The sequence below is a fragment of the Danio rerio genome, chromosome 12 (genome assembly GCF_049306965.1).
Source record: "Danio rerio strain Tuebingen ecotype United States chromosome 12, GRCz12tu, whole genome shotgun sequence".
Classification (NCBI taxonomy): Eukaryota; Metazoa; Chordata; class Actinopteri; order Cypriniformes; family Danionidae; genus Danio; species Danio rerio.
The window spans coordinates 4,949,325-4,972,652 of record NC_133187.1 but is presented as its reverse complement, the minus strand read 5'-3'; the positions used below and the strand labels follow the sequence as shown (position 1 = coordinate 4,972,652).

At 37.3% G+C, this 23,328-nt stretch overlaps 2 protein-coding genes across 3 annotated transcripts in view; both read left to right on the top strand.

Moving 5' to 3' along the window:
• Positions 1 to 23,328, top strand: part of fra10ac1 (FRA10A associated CGG repeat 1) — an 855,621-nt gene that overhangs the window by 757,690 nt on the left and 74,603 nt on the right. The gene's annotated exons all lie outside the window — the stretch shown is intronic.
• trpm4b.1 (transient receptor potential cation channel, subfamily M, member 4b, tandem duplicate 1) overlaps positions 1 to 23,328 on the top strand; it is a 42,190-nt gene that overhangs the window by 4,698 nt on the left and 14,164 nt on the right. For both annotated transcript variants that reach the window (XM_009306415.4, XM_009306414.4), the window contains exons 2-15: positions 1,886 to 1,947; positions 3,630 to 3,807; positions 4,700 to 4,880; positions 6,971 to 7,140; positions 8,588 to 8,756; positions 11,520 to 11,584; positions 13,796 to 14,023; positions 14,114 to 14,216; positions 14,690 to 14,811; positions 15,098 to 15,331; positions 17,418 to 17,519; positions 17,615 to 17,743; positions 21,453 to 21,582; positions 21,667 to 21,812. In XM_009306415.4, coding sequence (XP_009304690.1) covers positions 1,886 to 1,947; positions 3,630 to 3,807; positions 4,700 to 4,880; positions 6,971 to 7,140; positions 8,588 to 8,756; positions 11,520 to 11,584; positions 13,796 to 14,023; positions 14,114 to 14,216; positions 14,690 to 14,811; positions 15,098 to 15,331; positions 17,418 to 17,519; positions 17,615 to 17,743; positions 21,453 to 21,582; positions 21,667 to 21,812 — 2,019 coding nt within the window. The remainder of the gene's footprint in view (positions 1 to 1,885; positions 1,948 to 3,629; positions 3,808 to 4,699; positions 4,881 to 6,970; positions 7,141 to 8,587; positions 8,757 to 11,519; positions 11,585 to 13,795; positions 14,024 to 14,113; positions 14,217 to 14,689; positions 14,812 to 15,097; positions 15,332 to 17,417; positions 17,520 to 17,614; positions 17,744 to 21,452; positions 21,583 to 21,666; positions 21,813 to 23,328) is intronic.

Sequence of the window (23,328 nt, the reverse complement as noted above, 5' to 3'; positions counted from 1 at the left end):
GTTTTTTTTTTTCCTGTAAATGATTCAATAAATATCGTACCGTGACATTCATACCGAGGTATTACCGTACCGTGAAATTCTGATACCGTTACATCCCTAATATATATATATATATATATATATATATATATATATATATATATATATATATATATATATATATATATATATATATATATATTTAAAGTACAGATATAGTATGTTAAAAGCACATTTTACTTCAATTTCATGGTGTCTCAAAATAGCACAGTTGAGTACACTTAGATGGTATTAAGTTTATCTTAAAATATACTTAATGCTACCTTTTAGTTTATTAAGCACAAAATTAGTGTGCGGAAAAAGAGCACTTTTAGTACAGTACTGAAAAGTGTACTAAGTATACTTAAATAAAGTGCATTTTAGTGCACTCTCTTTTTTTTTTCTTTTTTTTACCTGGGGGACATTTTGAAGTCGGCCATCTTGGATCCAACTTTTGTTTTTTCAATAGGAAGAGGGTCATTTAACACATTAAACTTATTGGGAATTTTACAAGAAAAAACACGATGTGCTTGGTTTTACCGTAACTTTATTCTGTCATGAGTTATTTACAAGTTTCTGACCAAAATGTGTTGAATGTGCTGCCCGTTGTGTTGGATTGTCAATGCAACCCTCTTCTCCCACTCTTCACACACTGATAGCAACACCGCAGGAGAAATGCCAGCACAGGATTCTAGTATCCGTAGTTTCAGGTGCTGCACATCTTGTATCTTCACACCACAGACAGTGGGGTATATGCTGAAGCATGCTAATAGGACTTTTAATTTGCCAGTAACCTGGGTTAAGCGCTTCCGGCGAATTGAATGCCAATGCAAAATCCGGTGCGTTTAAGGTCTGTTTTCTTTAAAATCAGCGATCTCCACTAGCTGAGTGATATCCGATTTAAAGTGGGTCTCAGATTGTACAAGAAGCACTGCATTAAATTACATTTCCCCCGCCATATCTTTATAATATGAGCATTTATTTTACCCCAATGTTATCAATGGAGCTTCTGCGTTAGCCTGCCGATTCTGACGGGCGCGTGCGAGTAAACCGCTTTTTGTCTCGTTTTACGTTTGAGCAACCAAATAAATGCTAAAGTTTATTTAACTGAATGTATTGTAATGACATTACAACATCGATGCTGTATAAGGAACCGTATAAAATGGAAAAAAGTTCACAATAACAGGTCACCGGAAGTGTATCAGCATGGGAACAGCACTAGCTCGGCATATACCCTATTACCTTCAGATGACCCCGAAGATAAAAGTCTAAGGGTGTCGGATCGGGAGACCTTGGGGGCCATTCAACTGGCTCAAGGCGACCAATTACCTTTTTAGGAAACTGTTCATCTAGGAATGCTCGGACCTGACACCCATAATGTGGTGGTGCACCATCTTGCTGGAAAAACTCAAGGGATGTACCAGCTTCTGTGCATAAAGAGGGAAACCCATCATCATGTAGCAACTTCAAATATCCAGTGGCCTTGAGGTTTCCATTGATGAAGAATGGCCCCACTATCTTTGTTGCCCCACTTTTACCGCATACGTTTGTGACCAAACACTGTAACAATGAAACTAACACAAAACCCACCCTGAATAAATGATGAATGAAGTGATTCTGAAGGCTAAACTGGTCTGGCTTGCTTTCCTGGTGTATAGGGTGTACACAAAGGAGCAAATGATAAATTACATGAGAAGGATTAAAGCTCTTTGTTTTAGTTTTGTGAACAGAGCAAGAATGGCAGTCATTATTTGCAAAAGCCATTAGCTAAAATTGCACTCCTTAATGTTAACTTTATTATGCTGCTCGGTGTTACACTTGGTATCATGTTTAATAGTGAATTAATAGTAAATTGTGTTGATTTTAGAGCTGGATTCCAAGTTTCTTTAAGAAGAGAGTGTGCACAACATTTGTGGAGGACTCCTTAAGGTAAGATTGTCAGTATTTCTTGTTTAGGACTGCTTTTTGATCATGAGAATAATCCTCATTTTGTTTAATATGTTTATGATTATGAGTGGGAGATAAGTATATACGTAATTGGGTATTTACAAGCCTGATCTCACAAGAAAATGGAAGTATTTGTTTTGTCAGTTTAGTGGCTAATTCGTATGAGTTTAGTCATACGAAAATGTACAGTTTTAAAAAGGGAAGTGGCACCCAACCCGGCCCCTGCACCCAACCCCGCCCCTTAACCCAACAGTCATTGGGTGATGAGCAAATCATACTAAATCAGGGGTGGCCAATAGAGGTGTGAACCTATATTGGTCTCACGGTTCGGTTCGGTTACGATTATCATGCCATCGATTCGGTTCAATTCGATATCTCGGTGCATCACGGTGCATTGACGATGCTTTCCATATATAGTGCTATATTTTAGGGGGGAGGCTATAACATGCTGTCTATAAACACACAGACACACAGCAACACACTGTCTCTCATTCAAACACATTCACAAACATAAACAGCATCAAACAAACAAACACACACACGCACACACACAAACAAACACACTTAAGCCCTTGCAACAGGGAGAGCTCGCGCTGAGCGGAGCAGAAAAATGAAAAAAATAAGCACTTTTCCGATGGTCCCTTACAGAGAGCTCCTCTCAGCGCGAGCTCTGCCGGCTAAAGTAAACGCAGACTGCGAGGGCTTAAACGGAGCAGTGCTCGTAATGTCGAGCGAAAAAAAAGAAAGACAGCTGTGAAACATAACCAGCTTTGTCATTCTATAGGAAACACACTTTAGATCTTTTTAGGGCAAGCGTTTTTTGAGTTATTGCCGTCTGTAACTGAAAGTGTGTCAGGAAAATCGAAAACAAAACCAACTGAAGCGCGCTCATTTCTGGCGCCTCACTGGATATACAGCGCCCTAAGCATTTGCCTATGGTGCCTATGCCACGGGCCGGCCCTAAGTTGGCTGAGTGTTGTAAATAACAGCGCTCACCTCCCTCGCGAAAGAGAGCATAGGAGATAAATGACGTCACTACATAATAACCGGTTATGGTTATTACTGAATCGATACCGAATTGTCCGCGTCTGTATCGCGGTGCACCGAAGAAACAATTAATTTTGACACCCCTAGTGGCCAACCCTGTTCCTGAAGAGCCACCTTCCTGCACATTTCAGTTGCTACCCATATCAAACACACCTGAACCAATTAATTAGGACCTGAATTACAGGCAGGTGTGTTTGATATCAGTTGCAGCTGAAATCTGCAGGAAGGTAGATCTCCAGCAACAGGGTTGGCCACCCCTGTACAAAATTACACGAATTAGATCGTACGACTTCATACGAATTAGCCACTAAATCAAAAAGGTACGATTTGCCTTGAGGTTGCGTTGGTATTTACATGTAATGAGCGTTTGCGTAACTGCATTGATGTATATCAAGTAGCTCATATTTTTATTGAAATATGGTTGCTATTGTATTAAAAATGTATGTAACAGTAAAATGTTGTCGGTTGTTATACAAGTTTTGATTAAACAGGAGAATATCAGACTAATGTAAGTAATAAGAGCATTTACTGATGACAAGTGAACAATAATAACAAACAAAAGCTGCAAAAATTCAGAAGAGAAAAATAAGATCGTCAGTCAGTGTGTGGTTTTGTAGTAATGGAGGTCGGTGTCAGTGCGGGGCAGCGCGAGACAATCACCCGTCAGTGGCTCTGGGCGATAACTTCAGCACAGCAGTGGTCAGTCAGTGGCTCAGCACTCAGCACACCTCTGAACAGCCCACTGACGCTTACGGAGATCTGGAGTTCGCCGGCGCTGGGAAGAGACACAGCTACGTGAGTTCACATCAATGCAGGAAACATTTTGTTTTAAAATGTTTTATTAAATTTTTATTTACGATTTATTGAATTTATTTACAATATATTGAATCATATGTTAAAATAGAATGTTTGAATGTTGGGCAATGGGTAAACAATGGAACTGTTAGATAAAAAAATGAAAACAGCTAAATTAAATTTGGTGTTCATAATGCAAAATTTAAGATTACATAATTCTTTTTTATTTATTTATGCTTCATTTATATTTTAACTTCACTTTTTAAATTTTTTAAATGATTTGTTTTTTGTTTTTGTTTGTTTGGAATATGTAAAGTATAAGTTAAACCATAAAATTATTAAATAATTATTATTTTTAGAACTTCAACTATCAAACTTTTAATAAACATTTTAATGTGAAAGTTGTCCATATAACTGAAGGAATATTCACATTTTCAGTGTCATTTTCAGGTCATTTTTACCCAATTTCTTGTTATGATTAATGAAATACTTATTACTTTATAATACTTATTACTGAATAAAACCTTAAAAATAAGTATACATTCTTAGAAACTTTGGGTTTGTGACATAACTTTGGGTGTTTTTTACATAAAGTATTTAAAGGCAAGACGTTGCACATGGAGCAAAATGTCATAGTTGTCAACATACTTCACAAGTTGATTATAAGCATACCTTAACATTTACTTAATGTTTTATAAAATGCTTTATAAACCCGCTTTATAAAAAAACTTAAAAAGTACCAGAATCATTAACCATATTAAACATAGTTTTGTCTTTTTTTTTTTTGAGAATGCTTTAATAAAAATCGTCCCTTAGGATTTAAGAATTGCTCATAGTTGGGGAAATGGCTGTATTTTGTCATGTGACGTGATTTTTGTTCTCTGGTTGGCAGTTCCTGCGTCTCTCCAACACCACAGATCCTGCCAGGGTGTTTGACCTGATGAAGGAGCACTGGAAGCTGCCGCAGCCCAGCCTGGTGCTGTCAGTGGTGGGCGGTGAGGGGAGGTCAGAGGTCAAGAGCTGGGTGCGGGACATACTGAGACAGGGGCTGGTCAAAGCGGCACAGAGTACAGGTATATCTGTCCCTTCTCTCTAGCATTCATGTTTTAAGGTTAAACAGAGCAAGTCGATGGACGATCCAATTGTCAGGCTGCACTGGGTCGTTGATGAGCGTCTGTCCGGCTAGTTGGTTTGGTATGCTCAACATGTCGCCCCAGCAATTTGGCCTAATTCACCATGAAAATTTGGTATCGGCATAAGAGTGCACTCTGATTAGTTATTAAGCTATGCTTACAAAAACCTCACTGATATAAGCAAGTGATTAGTGATGAGCAAAGATGGTGGCAATTGTGCTGCATTTCTCAAATATTTGCAAACAGCATGGATTACTGCTATATCAATAGGCCCACACGGAATCTGTGCGTGCAGAAATGTGCAGATTTTTAGCCCATCATTGAGTCTATTTATTTATTGTGTAAATTTATATTTATTCAGTTTTTTTAATTTCAGTAATATTTACATAATACAGTTTGTAAAGTCATATTTCCTGTCTTTTAGTAGATGTATTATACGAGAGACTTGCTTTGTTTGCCAAATAAGTGGATCTAATTGGATTTGCATTGTAAATATTCATTCATTCATTTTCTTGTCGGCTTAGTCCGTTTATTAATCCGAGGTCACCACAGCGGAATGAACCGCCAACTTATCCAGCAAGTTTTTATGCAGCCGATGCCCTTCCAGCTGCAACCTATCGTTGGGAAACATCCACACACACATTCACACACACACTCATACACTACGGACAATTTAACCTACCCAATTCACCTGTACCGCATGTCTTTGGACTGTGGGGGAAACCGGAGCACCCGGAGGAAACCCATGCGAATGCAGGGAGAACATGCAAACTCCACACAGAAACGCCAACTGAGCAGAGGCTCGACCCAGCGACCTTCTTGCTGTGAGGCGACAGCACTACCTACTGCGCCACTGCTTCGTCCCCTGTAAACATTCAGTAAAATTTAAAAATGTATTATTTTTTATTCTTAATAAATTCTCTGATTATTTTTTCTTCACAAAATTCTGTGCAGATATAGCAAAAAATATCGGCAGATTCTGTGTAGTCCTAATTATGAGACCCATTTGCATGAGCGAAACTCTCCTTGGTGAGTGACGGTGCTTTGTGTACACTTTGCTTGTAGTTGGAAAATCTGTTTTTCCTTTGTGGAATGAGAAAGCAGATTACTGCGCCCCGCGCGCGTGGAAAGACATGCTCTTTTAAGCAGGAGGAAAACGCACGCTGTTGTTCGGTTGGCTGCTGTCCGGTTGGTGTGTTCATCGTGACTGTTAATTTTAATTCAGTAATTAATTTTTTTGAAAGCTAATAAATTAAAACAAAAATAACAAGCATTACATTTTTAGTACTTAAATATTAATACTTATTTGTTACATAAAAAACTTATATTATTACATACAGAAACTTGTGTTACCTGTTATCCATTACCTCTAACACTGAATATCTGTCTTTCTGGAGCATGAATCTCTGTTTTCTGGATGATCTGTGTAATTGAGAGACTCCTTGTGCAACTGGTCATACTGGTCTTATCTCTCCCATGAAAGGATCATCTTTCACCTTGAGGTTACGCAATTCAGACATTTCAATCTGAAACGAGGACAGACATGAGTCTCCTCACTTCCCACATGGTTTAGTCTCTGATCATTATTGAAAACTTGTATAATTATTTTTAAAATAATTCCATTAAAGCCTTTATCATAAATTAAATGTAAACATCATTACCATTGAATAATTTCCAAGAACGTAAAGCATTTCCACCAGATCACATCTGTAAGTGACTGCGCTACAGTCATGTTCACACAATGATGCTTCTGAATGGATGGCTGTGAATGGATTCCTCCTTTTCTTTCTTTCAACCATTTCAGTTAGTTTTCAAAGCCTGCCTATTTTGTTAAGCAAATCTTTGTCTATCTCACCATGACAGCTGCCTTTCATTGCCATCATATGTCATGTGTGTGTGTGTGTGTGTGTGTGTGTGTGTGTGTGTGTGTGTGTGTGTGTGTGTGTGTGTGTGTGTGTGTGTGTGTGTGTGTGTSTSTGTSTCTGTCTGTCTGTCTGTCTGTCTGTCTGTCTGTCTGTCTGTCTGTTCAGGAGCATGGATCATCACTGGAGGACTGAGGCAGGGTATCAGCCGGTGTATAGGAGAGGCTGTGAAAGATAACGCCACTGCTGTTTCCTCCATCACACTCAATAAAGTGCTTCCTATAGGCATCGCTCCCTGGGGCCTTTTGGGGAACAGACAGCAACTCGTCAACTCCGAGGTAACACTGATAAAAACACTGATTTCTAATCATTTATCACACTGTAAAAACTCAAATTAAAATATTTTTATTTCATTTCTTCTAAATTGCATTTTGGGTTGTAAAGTTTAAACAAGTTTACGTATAAATGTGTTTCGACCTTTTTAACAGTTTGATCTTTTCTTCCTGTAATATTCATACACACAATGATTTTGCAGTCTAATGAAAGGAAAACACCCAAATTGTTTGTTTTATTGCACTTTTATCATTTTTAAAGCCTGTTTTCTCAAATTATAATAATAATTATTAAACAATAACATGAAAATAAATTGATAAAAAGAATGTGAAAAGCAGCAATAAATGTTTAATAAAAAATACAAATCAAGCACATATTTTTATTTATATTCCTTTATAAATATATCCTCAAGGTTTTTTCAAAGGTGTACTGTACACTAACTAACTATCCACTTGTAAGAGCAACAAATAATAACTTCTAGTTTATCATTTAAAAAAATGTGTCAGGAGGTAGATTTTCCCATGAATCATCTGCTGAACTGCCAAGAGCCAAGATTCTCACAGAAATCAGTCAAGTTTGGTGAAGGAAAAATCATGGTTCGGGGTTACATTCAGTATGGGGGCATGCCAGAGATCTGCAACATCAACAGCCTGAGGTATCAAGATATTTGTGCTGCCCATTACATTACAAACCATAGGAGAGGGCGAATTCTGCAATGGGATAGCACTCGTCATACCTCAGCCTCAACAAAGTTCCAGAAAGCAAAGAAGGTCAGGATGCTCCAGGATTGGCCAGCCCATTCACCAGATATGAACATTAATAAGTATGTCTGGGGTAAGATGGAGGCATTGAAGATGAATTTAAAGAATCTTGATTTACTCTGGTTGTCCTGCAAGGATGCTTTCTATGCCATTCCATATGACTTTATTGATCGGTGATTTGAGTCATTGCAGAGATGTACTGTATGAGTGCAGTCCTCCAAGCTGATGCGAGTCAGACACGATATTCATTCTGTTTCCACTGCAGCATGACTTTATATTCTATACTGGACATTATTTCTGTTCAGTGACAAGACTTTTGTCTAAGCAAAGTCAGACCTTATTGTCGTAATTAAATAATTAAAAATTAAGGCATGATCATATTTTATTTTGGTCAAATAAGCGTAATTTAGAGCCCTTTGCCTTTCATATTTAATAAGTTATTATTTGTTGTTCTTAAAACTTGAATATAGGGGACAAGACTTTTGTCAGGTAGTGTATGTAATATGCCTGCTTACAATATATATCCTTTTATTCCACTATATATGTGATTTATTGTGTATATATTGTTGCCTAATAAAAAAAAACTCCTAATATAAAAATGTTCTCAATTCCTTATGTAATAATCAGTCAACGGGACAAATATGGCGATTAAACTCATTATCACACCCCAATTGACCTCTGTTTATCATAGGGAAGCTTTCCTGCAAGGTATATGGTCAGGAACATATCGCCTGAATACTGCTATCTGGATAACAACCATAAGGCTTTTCTACTGGTGGACGACGGGACTACTCGCCATAAAGGTGGAGAGCTGGCGTTCAGAGCCCGTCTGGAGGATTACATTTCACACCAGCGCCCAGGTACAGCATAAACCTGAAAAAACAGACTGAACCGTATCCTGGACCATATTAGTGCCCCCACCAGTGCCCATATACAGCCATATCGCACTGCTACGAGTGTGATATTGCGTTTATACAACAGTTTGAGGGCATAATTGTGTATATAAAAACAAAATCAAACATGGAGAGTCTCAAAAACCCTTTTGTATGAGGAACTACTTTCTTCCGCCTTGGATTCAAATCATAAGCTGACAGTTAAACAGCTGAGCAAGCATCTTTTAAACTAGACCTGTAGTGTCTGCTTTTGCTATCTGTATGTAGGTGGAGTAATACACAAAGGGTAAAGAGTCTTTACGGGTGCTGACATTACTTAAATATATCATGGCTATCACCAAATGGACTCTGACCAATCAGAGCAGAGCTCTTTGTCAAAAAGCAAACAGAAAAGCCTCTGGAATTGCTTGAAAGCTGACACGCACAATACCTATTAGACTCTGTTTATATTCAGCATCCTCCTTTTTGTGAGTGGATTGATGGAATTTGCATCTTATTTCTAAAGGGATAGTTCAGTCAAATATTAAGGACATGTCCACATGTACATGGACAGGGCCTAGTGGGGCTCCTTTTTAGCTCGGGAGTTTCAAGCCTTATACCGGCCCACCTCAGTCGACGACTGACTATATTAAAATAACGTTATTTCCAAATCAGTTTCTAATGACACTAAAACGTCTTTTTAAAGGACACAGCTGCTTTAGAACTTCAAATGTTTTTCATAAATATGAGAACATGAATTTTTTATTGATATCTAGTCTATTGTAATGGTCGTCACACACACAAAAATTAAAATACCCCTACTGAAAAAAACAGCTTAAACCAGCCTAGGCTGGTTGGCTGGTTTTAGCTAGTCGACCAGGCTGGTTTTAGAGGGGTTTTGGCCATTTCCAGGCTGGGAGATGACCAGCTAAAACCAGCTTGACCAGCCTAGCCAGTCTAGGAGCCCAGCCAAAACCAGCGATGTCCAGCTTAAACCAGGCTTGTCAAGCTGGTTTTAGCTGGATTTAGTTGGTCATTTTCCAGCCTGACCAGCTAAGACCAGGCTGGAATTGGCTGGAAACCAGCCTGGAAATGGCCAAAACCCCTCTAAAACCAGCCTGGTCGACCAGCTAAAACCAGCCAACCAGCCTAGGCTGGCTTAAGCTGGATTTTTCAGCAGGGATGTACCCCTACATAAGTTACCCAAACAGTGTTATATGTCTTAACACTGAAAATGAAAAATATGTTAAACTCTGGTGAAGTTCGTACTCGGATCGGCGGCGTCGTAATGCAACGTGCTGACCACTAGACTACGATGTCGATATTAAGTATTGTAGTATTGCAGTATTGTTATCTGCTGCTATCAATGTCTACTTTTTTTTTTTAACCTACTCTTTTTCTCCCCTTTTTAGATTTCTGATCAAGTTATGTTAGATTTATTAATGTAGTTAATGATCTGATTTTCATTGAGCAGGTGTAATATTCATTAATATTAATTAATATTCACTAAGGTCGCTGTTTTGGGTGGAATTATAGTTACATCATCAACCTGCGGGCTGCATTTTGCTCACGGGGCTGCGAGAAAAATAAATAAAAAGAGCGGAGCTGTGGCAAAATAATGAATAAAAAGAGTGAGGTTATGGTCAAATAAACAAATAAATGAAACTGCTGAGAGTGCAAGCAGCTAGGGACGCCGGCCCTCGCGGCCAAAAAAACGGATCGGCCCACCAGGAATTCTACTGGTTCTCCCAATTAGCCATTCCGGGCCTGTACATGAATATGTTTCATAAATTTTTTTTCCTCAACTTTAGGTTAAAATAAAATCTTTGTTCACATGTAAATGTAAAAAATACACTGTGATGCGTGTAACCAATTAAACAACCCATTAAATTGTGTTTTATTAACACCTACCCCTCACGGTAATGTAAAAATACCGCTTGGTGTCAACCCAGCCATGTTGGCCAATCAGACAGGAGAAAACTCCAGTAGTAGCATCCACATGACTGTACTGTAGCTTCAGAAAATCTTCACGCTGGCTAGAATTTTCAGAAAGGTTCGGTTTCAGTCACCTTCTTTGTTGTCTTCTTTCTAGGCCAAATATCTAAAAATCCTTATCAAGAAGCATTTTCTAGGCAAGCAAAACATATAGTCTTGTTTTAAGAAATAATATGTCAAAATTAAGCGAGTTTTTTCTTGGAACAAGGAAAGTAATCTGCCAATGAGATAAACAAATTAATCTTGTTTTTCCTTTTGACATAAGATTATTTTGCTTACCCCTTTGGCAGATTATTTTGCTGTGTTTAAGAAAAAAACTCTCTTAAATTTTGCCATATTATTTTCTAAAACAAGACAGTATGTTTTGCTTGTCTAGAAAAGTCTTCTTGATTTGAGAATTTGTAGATATTTGGACTAGAAACAAGACAAAAAATCTAAGTAAGAAGTTTATTTATTTTTTTTGCAGTGTATGTCCTCATACTCCAGTGAATCAAAATCTTTAAGTTTTTTTTTTCTGTTGCACACTAAAGAAAATCTTCTGAAGATTGTTGGAAAAAAGTATGGAAAACATTGGTAGTAAATGGCTGTTTCTTCCCCCAATTCTTCAGTATGTCTTGCTTTGCGTGCAACAGTTTTGGAACAAATGGAGGAAATGTGATGGTTTTAATTTGAGTGAACTATCCCTTGAATGCAATATGCAAACAGGGACTATAATGACTTATATGTGATTGCTCAAATACATCTTCTCATATGCAGGTGGTGCAAGCATTGACATTCCTGTTCTGAATATGCTGATAGCTGGAGACACGTCCATGCTGGAGGTGAGAAGTTTACAGCTTCATTAAGCATAACATCCTCATTACAGGGTTTCAAAGGGCTCTTTATAAAGTCAAAATAAATGGCTAAAAGTTCAGAATTTTAGGCTTTAAAAAGTCTGGAAGCTCTGACCATTTTATTTATTTATTTATTTATTGTTTCTGTTTTGACTCAGTTCCTAGAGAAACAGAATATTAAATGGGAAAACAGTGGGCATGGCTTGTTTTTTTTTTCTGCCGTGAGCTGATTGGATGCAGGGGTCCGTTCTTCGTACCTCGCTTAATTGATCTAAGATGATTTGGCAGATCTTGGATCTTTTCATCTCGATAACTGATCTCTCGCTTATTTGGTTCTTCAAACAAGTTCGCGAATCAGATTAGAATGTCTGGATAAACTGATCTGAGATCGCCGCGTGTGTTGTGAAGGACAGATCTATCAATCCTCGAAATCATGATCAGCAATGCAACGATTGGCTGACGGCACAGCAGCGTAATGACATCATCTGGTTAATATTCAATAATCCATGTGAGCAAAATTACATCAAATTAGCAGTAAACGGTTTGTTAAATATGACACGCATAACCTTCCACATTTGTTGTGAGCTGCAGGCTTTACACTTTCATGTGTCAAGAGTATTCATCATGTATTTCAATGCATCTCAATGTATTTAGTTCTTCATTTAGAAAAGATTTTCTTTATTATAGTCGCCGTTTTTTTAATCTGTATAAAGAATAACTGGTTGTTTACAAAAGCATTTTGATATTGGTAAAGGCGTCTGCTTAAAAAAAAAAGTCGCATATTGTGCATTTCTATTATACACAATTTGTACAAAAGCGATCTAAAAAGTTCATATCAATAAGTTTTCTCTGTGCACCACCAGGTGGCAGTCTTTTTATTTTCATTTCGAGAGTGCAGATTGCATAAGTTTTATTAATATATATATAACTTTATTTATTTTATTAATAACTATAACTTTATATATAGTTTAAAAATATTTACTCTTTTCCCAAGTGTATATAACTACTATTGTAAGAAAATATCAGAATTCGGTACATACCTTCTCTATTATCTTTGCTTGAACTGACCCAATCTAATCCTGTTTATATAAACTGAACCTGCTCCCGATTAGGTTTAAGCTAGCAGAACTGTTGCTATGACAACAACTCTCGGATCAGCTTTGAAGAACGAAACGATCCTGGATCGTGTCAAATCGTCAATATCCAAATCCAGCTAACTGAGTAATCCACGTACGAAGAACGGACCCCAGGACTCCTCACCATTTCTGTTTGTTGTCAAACTGACAGGTAGAGGGGTGTGCTATAGCCATGCCTGATACCAGATTAAACCTGAGATTTGAACCAAGAACAAAGAGGACGTCCATTTTCAGATTTCAATTTTAGATTACAAAAGCAAACTTGTTTTATTCTTATCGACATGCACAGATGAGTTATTTACCTCAAAACAAGCAATGTGAGACAACAAAATCAGTTTGGTTAGTTGGGATTTATTTTATAGATCTTAAATCATTTTTTCCTGTAACCTCAGTGTTTTAAGATTTCTGTTTTGATTTTATTTGATTCTGTGGTTTTGTAGTTCTTTATTTATAGATCTTAACAGGGTCTACTGTAAAAGTGTGCATGCGTGCGTGCGTGCGTGCGCTGGCGTTTGCGTGTGTGTATATACATGTATGATTATGTTTAACAGAACAAGGAAATTTTTATAGTATGTCTGATAATATTTTTTCTTCTGGAGAAAGTCTTATTTGTTTTGTTTCAGCTAGAATAAAAGCAGTTTTTAATAAAAAAAAATAAAAGTCCAAACTATTAGCCCCTTTTAGCTATACATTTTTTGATAGTATACGGAACAAACCATCGTTATAAAATAACTAGTTAACCTAATTAACCAAGTTAAGCCTTTAAATGTCACTTTAAGCTGTATAGAAGTGTCTTGAAAAATATCTAGTCAAATATTATTTACTGTCATCATGGCAAAGATAAAATAAATCAGTTATTAGAAATTAAAACTGTTTTGTTTAGAAATGTGCTGAAAAAAATATTCTCTCTGTTAAACAGAAATCGGGGAAAAAATAAACAGGAGGGCTAATAATTCTGACTTTATCTGTGTATATAATATGTATATGTATCTCTTTTGACTTGATTGAACCTGCAGAATCTCTGTCTTTCTTCACTCTGACTTGAGATGTTTCTTCACCTCAGTTTTTAGAGATGTCTCTGAAGAATTCAACACCGTGTTTGGTTCTGGCTGGTTCGGGTGGTCTTGCCAATCTAGTGAGCGACATTGTGGAGAATGTTCAGTCTGCGGCGATGCCTGGAGCATCAGAGGAGGAGGACGCCAGCCCCATCATGGAGCTCCGAGAACAACTGGCGGCAAAAGTCAAGAAGTATTTTCCTGCAGAGAATGATACTGACAAACTTGTTGATAAGGTACATGTTGCACACTTTACTCAACCATTTAATATTCAAGTATTAACATTTCTTTTTATAACTTTTAATGATTTTTCTGCTTATTAAAAGGTTTTAAGCATCTACCAAAACAAAGACATCATCTCCATTTATAATGCAGAACAAGAAGGAGCAGAAGATTTTGACATTGTGATGCTTAAAGTGCTTGTTCAAGGTAAACGTAATGTGTGTGTGTGTGTATATGTGAATGTATGTAAATGTGTATATATATATATGTGTGTGTGTGTGTGTGTGTGTGTGTGTGTGTGTGTGTGTGTGTGTGTGTGTGTGTGTGTGTGTGTGTGTGTGTGTGTGTGTGTGTGTGTGTGTGTGTGTGTGTGTGTGTGTGTGTGTGTGTGTGTGTGTGTGTGTGTGTGTGTGTGTGTGTGTATGTATGTATGTATGTATATATATGTGTGTGTGTATATATAATATATATGTGTGTGTGTTTGTGTGTATATGTAATATAAAGATGTTATCTAATTACTAATTAATTGTAATCAGTCATTACTGGAATGTCTAATTAATCTACCAAGTAATAGTTATAGCTAACTATTTGAAAATGTCTAAATTTATGACTGTGATCAGTTTTGTTTATTCTTCAATTGGTTTTATGTCTCACATTTTTGTTGTGTGTGTGTGTTTTAGCGAGTAAACGGCATGCCTCAGAGAGTACTAACTCTTATGCTGATGAGCTGAGACTCTCTGTAACCTGGAACAGAGTGGACATCGCCAAGAGTGAACTCTTCAATGGAAACATCGACTGGAAGGTAGAGGTTAAACTAGTAAACTAACTACTTTTAAACATGAGACATCTTAAAAAAACTTTTTTTTAATCTTACACCAAAAACAGATATTTTTTAAGTAAAAGAAAGTAAACATGCTTTAATACTTTTTAAACATTAGTTAACTTACCCATGTCTCCTTATTTCAGACTGATTAATACATTTGAGCATATATTTAACTGTGTATTATGCACTCTAAAAGAGTGAATGAGTTAGTGAAACAGTTCTAGCATGTGTTGATAACCTGTTATCTCTAACCTGACACACACAGTATGAGGAGCTGGTGGATTCCATGACTGACGCTCTGGAGAACAACAAACCCCAGTTTGTGCGTCTCCTCATCGATAACGGTCTGAACATTCTGAGCTACTTGACTTACGGCCGACTGGAGAAACTGTACAACTCCATCTCTGACACCTGCCTGGCCAAAACACTCCTGCTCCACCATCTGGACGAGCGCATGCACGAGTCCAACGAGCAGATCTACAGCATCAGCCTTTATGAGGTCAGATCTCAAATGCACATATACTGTAACAGATGGACTGACCAGCGCACAATTGCCCACCGCTTTTGTACTTGGTGCAAAAAAAAAATGTTGAGTTCACCTAGGAAAAACAATTTACTTTTATGTTGAAAGCAAAAGAAGATATTTTGAAGAATGTTGATATTGACTTTCAAAGCATTCGTTTTTCTTCCTATGGATGGCAGTGGTTACTGGTTTATTATACTGTGATATTCTTTAAAATATCTTTTGCTCAGTAGAAGAACAAAGCTCTTATATGTTTGGAACATATTGAGAGTAAGTTGGTGAGAACATTTTCATTTTAAGGAGAACTATACCTTTGAATTAAGTATACCCCTTATTAATGATGCTTACAGATCCACAGAATGTGTCAGAGTACTACTGGAGAGCCAAATTCAGTACACACATTAATTGATGAAACCCAGTTCCAATAAGAGTTAGACCTGAATAAACGCAAAATAGAAAGTTTCACATTGTATTAAAAAAAAAAGACTCTTGATACTTGAAAACAGATGGAAAATAGTTTACAAAGATAACATTTAAGACCTTAACGGACAGAAGAGGTTTATTGTAATGAAAAGTGCACCAAAACTATATACAGTTAAAGTCAGAATTATTCGCCCCCCTGTTTATTTTTTCCCCAATTTCTGTTTAACAGAGATTTTTCCAACACATTTCTAATCATAATCTTTTTAATATCTAATTTCTAATAACTGATTTATTTTATTTTTGTCATAATGACAGTAAATAATATTAGACTAGATATTTTTCAAGACACTTCTATACAGCTTAAAGTGACATTTAAAGGCTTAACTAGGTTAATTAGGTTAACTAGGCAGGTTAGGGTAATTAGGCAAGTTATTGTATAGCGATGGTTTGTTCTGTAGACAATCAAAAATAAATCTAGCTTAAAGGGGCTGATATTTTTTATTTTAAAGTGGTGTTTAAAAAATAAAAACTGCTTTTATTCTAGCCAAAATAAAACAAAAGACTTTTTCCAGAAGAAAAAATATTATCAGACAAACTGTGAAAATTTCCTTGCTCTGTTAAACATCATTTGCGAAATATGTAAAAACGAAAAAAAAAAATTCAAAGGTGGGCTAACAATTCTGACTTTAACTGTGTAAATATGGATACATAAGGGCTTTAAATCAGGGATTAAGTAGGCATAAAAGATATTGCCCCTTATCAGTAGCCCCACTTGATGTGGAGGCCTGAAGTGTTTTTTCTGCAAAAACAACTACCTAGAGGTACTTTATCCCCTTTGTTACACAGCCACAAAATGTCAGAATGAAACACAAACACTAAGCCATAATAGTTTAATTCTTAAGCTAAACACAAAACAAAAAATGGCTGAACGGAGCATACACTAACCTAAAAGATGGTGCCAAACAGCGGAAGGGACAGGCACGCATAAAAATATGGATGTGAATGTGTTCACTGACAATCAGAATGATTTGTGGTAACCAGATGAGCGTTCATTATTAGTTTCAGCAGGTGTTATGTGGGAATAACATACCTTGGAATGCAATTGACTTGAACTGTAATAAATTACAATAACAACTGGCAGGATGTACATTATTCTGCTTATTACATGGCTTATTGTGACAAAACTAAAATGCACTCAAACAAATTGATCTGAGATGTAATACTTTACTAACTAAATTAAGTGTAAAGCTCACAGAATGAATTTAATTCCTGGATGTCTGGATGCTGCCCACACTAATCTTTTATTTTGTTCCTAAATTATTTTCTTCAATCTCTTTTTATTTGATTATTTAGCCACAATATGGCATCAAACAGTCACAAACAGCAGTGTAACAGATTGGCATGTGTGTTTATTTATTTATTTATTTATTTAAGCATGACTGTATGTACAGTAGCATGTATCGCCAAAGTTTACAATCTCTAGTTGTTTTTAATTATTGAACTACTTTAGCGGGTGCTGTTTTTGGATCGCAATTGCAGAGAATTGGTTTTGTGCATTAAATATCCTCACCATGTGCATCCTAAAGTGCCTAACCTGTGAATATATGCAGTTGTAAATGTGCCGGATCTGTGATTGCAGGTGTCTCGGCTGCTGGAAGATCTGCTCGGTGATGTCTGTCATCCTTTCTACTTGTCTGAACTCTCGTTGTACGCAGGATCGACTAGAAGAAAAGACATAAAGGTACCAGACCCCATTTTAAAATCTGTGTAGTCTAAAAACACACACTTTTTTTCACACTCTCTTTAAAAATGAAATGTGATTGTTTTACCACACAGAAAGCATGCAAGGTCCTGAAGGGGAAATGCAAATATCAGGATGAGATGTGTGAGCACCCATGGTTGTCCCTCTTTATCTGGGCAGTGCTGCAGAACCGCAGTGAGATGGCCATCTTCTGCTGGGAAATGGTAATACTGTGTGTTCCTGAGGCATGCTTGAGATTTAGTTTATTTTGACATCTGCATAACAAGTACATTTAAGACATGCTGTATATCCTCTATTGACCTTAATCTCCAATGTGGAAGTAAGCTCTCTTCAGTGATTGTTTTAGAACTTCCAATTCATTTGTCTATGGGGAAATGATTAGGAATAATAAATGGCAGTAAAAGGTCCAACTTCTTGCTGTACAAACATTTATTTTTATGACAATACATAAAAATAATATAATAAGAAAGTACAAGCATCATAGTGAGCTATTTGTAATGGTTAAAAACCAATTGAATTGAATGAAACCAAAAAATCTTGAGCCTATATTGTTATAAAATTAGTTTATTTGATCTTATAAAGTTACAGTATGTTCTGGGGATGCCAGGGTTCTCAATATAAAATTGAACCGTATGGTACGACCTCCACGGTTCAATTTGTGCTTGTGAATTGCGGTTTTCTCGGTTTTGCGTTTAACCACTTAAACTCTGCGGACCCGGTACCAGGTCCGTGACATCATCGACTTTCGCTTTCAGATTTAAAGGGCTAGCGTTGCACCAGACCCCCGTAAGTGGTTTGGTTTGAAAGTGTAGAATCTATATTTTATGCACATATGCATCACTTTGGTTTTTATTCTACTGTATAAAAGTTATTTACACTTAAAATACACAGTATTTTGGATACCCGAGCTAGGTATTTTACATTGGTTCATTTTCATATTTTCCATATGACACATGTACAAGTTATAGCTCAAATGAAAGCTCTTGCCGGTGCTCATACAGTTCTAGCATTATTTTTACTGAATTATATTCATATGCCAAACAGTTGTTGAATGAATTGTGGTGTTTCCATGGCGCAGAAATATAAAAAATACATTCTGGATCAATAAGCAGCCCCAGATAGCACAGACAGATGTCATCTCTCACCTTATAATGTGCCCTTCAGGGCCATTCTCCTCTGTTTTTGAGGTGATGTGCATAAGTAATCCTTTTATATGTCTGATGTGGTCCAAACACAGTCAATTATGTTTGATCAAACAAAAGAATAGTGAAATATGAAAACAATGATCGACCCCTGTGGCTTGTACAGCACCTCTCATCAGTTGGAATGCAATAACTTTAGCATAGATTATGGTGGAGACATTTTTCTTTTTTTCCTATGATTAAAGACATGTGCAGGAACCACCAAAATTAATTACAGCACGCTAGACCAAACAGAACCTGAAAGGTACACTTTCAAATTTGAGTTCATAAAAAAAAAAAAATACAAAAAGCGCCTCTTTTTTAGGTGTTTATTATAACACAGACAACATATACAGATATGTTAAACACTGTTTTATGAAAATTCAAAGGCTTTTCTTTAAAATGATACCAAATTTTTGCATTTACACCTCTGTATGTGGATTTGGGAAGCTTTTAAATTTGGGTAGGCAAAATCCAGGCGGAAATCCCCAAATAGCAGCAGAGTTTAAGTGGTTAAATAATTTATGTGGGTTTTATATCTCCCTTAATTGACTGTGTGCCTGTAAGTTCATGAGCTGAGATGAGGAAACTCCTCCCCGCGAGTAAATATCCAAGCACTATGCTCTATAGTTAGGGGGCGCTTGACCATCAATCTGCACTTTAACATTGCAATCGGCGGTGAGGTAAGGCAACAGTACAAGGAAGCGCCAGCGAAGTGAGGCAAAAGTACAAGAAAGCGCCGGCATCTTTCTAATCTGCGAGGTGATGACATTTCAGTTTTGTCGGTAAGTATATTGCGGATAAAAGAAAAACGGTGAACAAAAAATAACTGTGTGCAAGCATTGTTTTATACGTATAACCAAGACTGCACATCTGCAGCGCCATCACCCAGCAATATCACTGTCTGAAGGCAGGATAGCAGAGAAGGTAATGAAGTCCTCCAAATAGCAACAATCCCTCGCTGAATCTACCCATCTGGTTCTGAGAGACACATAAAAATAACAAAGGCAGTGCGGGTGTTTATTGCTGAAGATTTGCAGCCGTTTTCGGTGATTGGAGATGTGGGCTTTTGTCATCTTATAAAAGCACTCGATCCGCGTTCCAGACTACAGTCTCGCATTTTTTTAGCACCAAGATAATTAAGATGGTTTATTTATGTTTACTGAAGCACAAATATGTTTATTTGAAATGGCCAATTTATCTTTAACTTCACATGTGTGTTTATTTTCAAAGTGTACGATTTTATTTGTTCCCCAGTTTGTACATGGGCTACCAGCAACTGAGATTTCAGTGTTCATTTTTTTTATTCAATACCCTAGGAACTAGTGTACTTTTCTTGGCTTTTAAGTAAAACAAAATTAGTTTTGCAATAAATCTTTTTTTTTTTCTCCTTAACCTCTTATTGTTCTTATGAGAGGGGTGTGGCTGCAGACTTGGTGCCGTGCAATCTGAGCTGCATCCAATGCTTTTTAAAACGCTCACCTAACCCCACCCCTAAACCCTATTCGTCACAGTGCTAAGTGATGCAATTTCAGCTTGCATCATAAAGGCTGCATGAAGATACTATTGGTTCCTATTGCCTATAGAAAAAAAAAAAAAAACACGTGTCAAGCCATGAGAACCGAACCGAAAAGCGTTTAAAAACTGTCACAGCGCTGAGTGATGCAATCTCAGCTTGCATCATAAAGGCTGCATGAAGACACTATTGGTTCCTATTGTCTATAGAATAAAAAAAAAACTAACATGTCAAGCCATGAGAACGGAACCGAACAGAAAAGTGTTATAAAACTGAGGTATGTGTTGAACCATGGGCTAACTGTATGGTTGCATCCCTAGTATGTTCCCAATCTTCAGTTTTAGTAAGTGAATTTTTCTGGGGAAAACATTTTCCTCCATACAATGTACTTAAACAAAGACCCAAATTGAGGCTTTAAATGGCAAAATTTTCATTTGGGATGTTGTAAGAAATGTTATCAAAACTTTACTGAATATATATTAATTGGTCACTGGGCTTTTAAAAATGATTTTATTTTGTTGTCTGATGACATTATAATAATATAAAGTATCTTCTACCCTGGTTTTGAGGCAGCTTCATGAGGCAAGAATATTTTATTTTAAGATCTGCCTAGAATGGGCTCTTTTTTTATTTATTTATTTATTTTTTCACAGTTTTGCTCAAACTCTAATCAAACACACTTGAGCGCATCAATCTATGTCTTGGGCTTTATCTGTAGTTAGGGCTGGGCGATATTGCAAAACAATTATGATATCTCTGGGTGCTTCCGCTGTGGTGACTTCTGATTAATAAAGGAATTAAGCTGAAAAGAAAATAAACGAATTACCTAAGTAACACTTGTATACACAACAGAAATCAAAATACTTAGTTTCATTACTAATCCATCACAGATCCTAGATGTTTCTCTTCAGTAAACTTGGTGTTCACATTCACTTATTTTCATTCACTACAATTTGACTACAGTATATTAGCGGGCTTATGTAGAGAATAGTGAATAAGTGTATAGAGGCTGATACTGCATTCAAGATCGCTATAAACTACAGACAGGTGTATTTGAATAGAGTTGGAGCTAAACTCTGCAGGACAGTGTCCCTTTAAGACCAAAGTTGCTCATACTTTTATTATTGAGTATTTTTTCATATATTCAGATCATCTGTTCTGACACTAAACTAATGGTGCAGCTTCACATTCATCACTCTCGCTCTTCTGTCTCAGTGTGGCGAGTCGGTTCTGACAGCTCTGGGTGGATGTAAGCTGTTAGTGGAGCTCTCTAAACAGGAGATCGAGACCAAGGTGAAGCACTCCATGAAGGAGCTGGCGCTGAAGTTTGAGCAGATGGCTCATGGTAGGATGTGTGTTTGGTCTTCTTTGTGATCTTATAAAACCAGTAGGAAAAACAATTAAGCTGTTTTTACTCTCTACTTCACAGATGTGTTTGGCACATGCTACCAAACCAAAGCAAGTCATTCCTACAAGCTGTTGATCCGTAAGTCAAAGCTGTGGGGTGACGCCACCTGTCTGGAGATGGCCATAGCTGCGGATGCCCGGATCTTTTTCAGCCATGATGGAGTGCAGGTCTGGCAGCACACGAGCCATTGTTTAAGAATTAGATCACCCAGAAATGACAATTCAGTTGTTATTAGTATTCACCCTTCAATGTTTCTAATCCCCAAAGACCTTCATTCATCTACAGGACACAAATTAAGTTATTTTAGATTGTTTATTCTCAGACTGCAATGGTGCAAAGATGTCTGGAAGAGTTACAAGATCACTTCTGTAAGGCAAAAAAAAAAACCTAGCAGAAATGACTTTGTTTGCCTGATGTTTATGGGCACATTTATTATGGGAAATATGCTTTTATGTTGCACCGCTGACTCCTAATTCCAGAACACATCCAGTTGGTGGGCAGCATCAGGCCATCAGTGAGCATCTATCCAGCTAGATTATTGGGTGTCACCTCAGGATGTTTTTTTTTTTTGCTTTAATCATAGAACTTTTTGTGAAAACATAACACTCAGTAGTGTTCAACATGCATATTTGTTAACAACATGACATCAGTGTTATTACCAACTTTCCCTTTCAGTGGGAAATACATCTTCACACTTCATTCATTCATTTTCTTGTCGGCTTAGTCCCTTTATTAATCTGGGGTCACCACAGCGGAGTGAACCGCCAACTTATTCAGCACATTTTTACGGAGCGGATGCCCTACCAGCCGCAACCCATCTCTGGGAAACATCCACACACACACACACACACATTCACTACAGACAATTTAGCCTACCAAATTCACCTGTACTGCATGTCTTTGGACTGTATGGGAAACAGGAGCACCCGGAAGAAACCCATGCGAACACAGAGAGAACATGCACACTCCACTCAAACGCCAACTGAGCTGAGGATCAAACCAGTGACCCAGCAAACTTCTTGCTGTGAGGCGACAGCACTACCTACTGTGCCACTGCTTCGCCCACATCTTCAAACTTTCGCCATGAAAACACTGATGCACTGATCTCCGAAGCATTCGTAGCTGCAAATCATCCGGTCCATGTGCTTTGGCTCATTAATGTTTTTTTCTTGTGTATAGACGTTTGTAACCGTCGATTTTCACTGTGATGATGGTTTATGTGCATCAAAAAATGCACACATCTAACGTTATAACGAAAGCATTTGATTGCTTTCCTTTTAAAACTTTTTATGCTCCTATGACAAAATTAGTTGTTTGGAAAAAAAAAACAAAAAAACACCAAGATCTACACCTTCCAACACGCATCCAAAAGCCAGACTTTCGCTCCGCTTCAAATCATGTGTGCAGAGTCTGTTTGGGAAACAGCGTTTGTTTATCACTATGAAGCGGGTCAGCTGACAGTCACGCACTGCTATATAACTGTTTTGAGGATTGCATATGAAGGGGAGACGGCACCTGTAAAGAAAAGGAAGAGAATCCTGCCGTTTTTATATTTATTTCAAAGTGTTTTCATGCCTAAATAAAGCAAAAGCACAGAAGGGATTCACAGTTAAAAGCAAGGGGCGGCCCCTGGTGATTCGGCAGTATGGGTTTGGAGGATCGGCTCTTTAATGATTATTGCCA